A 2,500-nucleotide genomic window follows, 5' to 3' on the forward strand; every position below is an offset into this window, starting at 1 on the left:
TGCGTGCGTCTCCATCGCGTTGCTGCGTCTGTGCTACATACATATTAACACGGTCCTGAGTTAGTGGATCTGAACCCGGAGCGTTTATCACACTGACAAAAACAACACGTCGGCGGCGAGTGAGACTCCAGGCGACCGACGGAGTTTCTTCTTACAGAAGAATCGAGGCGGCGTTTATCACAGAGAGGCAACAAACAGGAAACAGCGGTGGGTGCAACGCCACTGGTGGAGTTCAGCTAACACACAGGTGTGTGTGTGTGGCACATGGACACATTGATATGCATGTATCTAAATGCATGTATGCAAATGTATGTTCATACAACAGTGTGTGCAATTTGTCTATAGATGTGTTGGTACATAGTAATTATGTACATGTATATTTAATTGTATCTGCGCTCTGACAGAGTGTCGTGCTGTTGTATCTCTGTGAGGACGGGGGAGGAGAAGAAGTGAAGAAACAAACACTGAAAATGAAAAGTCTCTCCTTCCTGTCACAGACCTGAAGCTTCAGGTGTTTCTGCGTGTTGTCACGGCGCTGGCAGGTGACGAAGCACTGCAGCAGGACTGACCACAACAATCAGCTGTTTCACACTCGGAGCTTCTGAGGGAATCAGAGCGAGCGCCAGGTCGTCAGAGCGTGTCTGCGTGAAGCTGAACCTTCCTCCTCTGCTGCGTCTCTGAGCGCCGCTCTGCAGCTGCAGCTTGTTTCCTGACTCGTGATTCACAGTGAACGGCTTCCTGCTGTGTGTGTGTGTGTGTGTGTGTGTGTGTGTGTGTGTGTGTGTGTGTGTGTGTGTGTGTGTGTGTGCGCTCTCACCAGGTGTGTGTCCAGGTACACCCTCAGGCTGTCCAGCTCCTGTCTGGGCTGAGTCCAGTTCTCCGTGCTGTCCAACGCTTCCTGCAGCCACGAGATGAACCCGTCCAACTGCTGCACGAAGCACTGGGGACGAGAGAGGCACAGAGACACAGAGAGAGAGAGAAAATTTAGTCCAATGCATTTAAAAAAAATAATTAATATCATGAATTAATATGAATAAAAACTGTTGTCCAGAGCGACTGGACTCAGAACACAGGAAACACTGCAGAGGACACAGGGATGAGAGGAAGAGCAGGAAACAGAGGGAAGCAGAAAAAGGAGAAAAAACAGAAAATAAAAGATAGTCGAAGAAAAACAAAGGAAATACTCGAAATAAAGAAAGAAAGAAATGTCCAACAGGTAACAAGGACAGAGGAGAGGAGAGGAGAGGAGAGGAGATGAATTAATTCAAGGACAGAAGGAACAAAAAGGAGACCCACCGGACGTAACAGGTAAACACACATCAGGACAAACACAGAGAGAGAGGAGGGAAAAAGACACGGACCAACACGGAGGAAAATACGAGAGGAGATTTAAAAAATAACAGAGTGAAAGACGGTGAAAAGTGGAAATAAAGAGAAGTGATGGAGAGAGAGAGAGATGAAGAGAAAAGAGAAATATACAAGAGATAAAAGAAGGAAAAGAGGAGGAAAGGAGACGTGGTAATAGAGGAAAAAACAAACAAAAACAAGGAAATAAGTGACAGAAAAAAAGGCAGATAAAGAGATAAAGAGACGCAGAGATGAAGAGATGAAGCGAGGGAATAAAAGAGAGATGGAGCGGTGTTAGTGACACTGGAGAGCTGAACATGTACGTCTCCATCGCTGGCAGCTTGTCCTTCATGAGAGCACACAGACAGATGGACGGAGACGACGGCGAGGAGGAAAAACAACAGAGGGAGAAGAAGGAGCGCTCGTCGCTCGGTGGAGAGCTACTGCCACCTACTGGCTGAGAGGAGGAGGACTGAGAGGGAACCGACGCCACTTAAAGAGAGTCAGAGGAGAGCTTCAATTACAGGAGATCAACAGAGGAGATTGGTCTCCTCTTACATCCACCGCACTCCTGAAGAGGAGCAGAGGAGACAGCTGAAAGAAGGAGTTTAAACCTGCAGTTGATGGAGGTGAAGGAGGAGGAGGTTTAACAAAGGTGAAAAGAGGAGGTGACGGCTGAAGAGACAGAGTTTACAGACAGAAACTAAACATGTGAAACAGAACGTCCTCCTCAAACAAAAGGTCGTCCAGTTTGTCCTAGTCGTCTTTACAACACAATAAACACCAGAACATTTAAGATCTGGTGTCAGGTCAGTTCCACCTGTGTGGGACAAAGACAGACGCTTCCTCCTCCGTCTTCATTTACCAGGAATGTGTTTCATCTCAAACCCGTTCTGACGGAAACGTAACGACGCCTGGATTGGATTTAAATCAGTATCAGACCTGAACCGTACGTTCTGTGAGATGAGTCTGGGTGTTAGTGCCATTGGGAAGTTCTGAATTTGATTTTCACTTTAAGAAAATATTAAAATGAGGATAATGTGATTTCTGCTGGGCGTCTCCGCAGCACCGCCGCGCTTTTACATGACGTTTATAAAAGCAACGTAATGACACAGTTTACCTTTAACGGCCGCTCCTGAGATCTGGATATTAC

General features: G+C 46.8%; 1 protein-coding gene across 1 annotated transcript in view; it reads right to left on the minus strand.

The window, feature by feature from the left end:
• akap6 (A kinase (PRKA) anchor protein 6) overlaps positions 1–2,500 on the minus strand; it is a 157,263-nt gene that overhangs the window by 127,076 nt on the left and 27,687 nt on the right. Inside the window, exon 10 of the mRNA XM_023421059.1 lies at positions 818–940. Within this exon, the coding sequence (XP_023276827.1) occupies positions 818–940 (123 nt within the window). The remainder of the gene's footprint in view (positions 1–817; positions 941–2,500) is intronic.

This window comes from Seriola lalandi, unplaced genomic scaffold (assembly GCF_002814215.2).
Source record: "Seriola lalandi dorsalis isolate HSWRI2012SDOR001 ecotype SW California unplaced genomic scaffold, Sedor1 jcf7180002054662, whole genome shotgun sequence".
Taxonomy (NCBI): domain Eukaryota; kingdom Metazoa; phylum Chordata; class Actinopteri; order Carangiformes; family Carangidae; genus Seriola; species Seriola lalandi.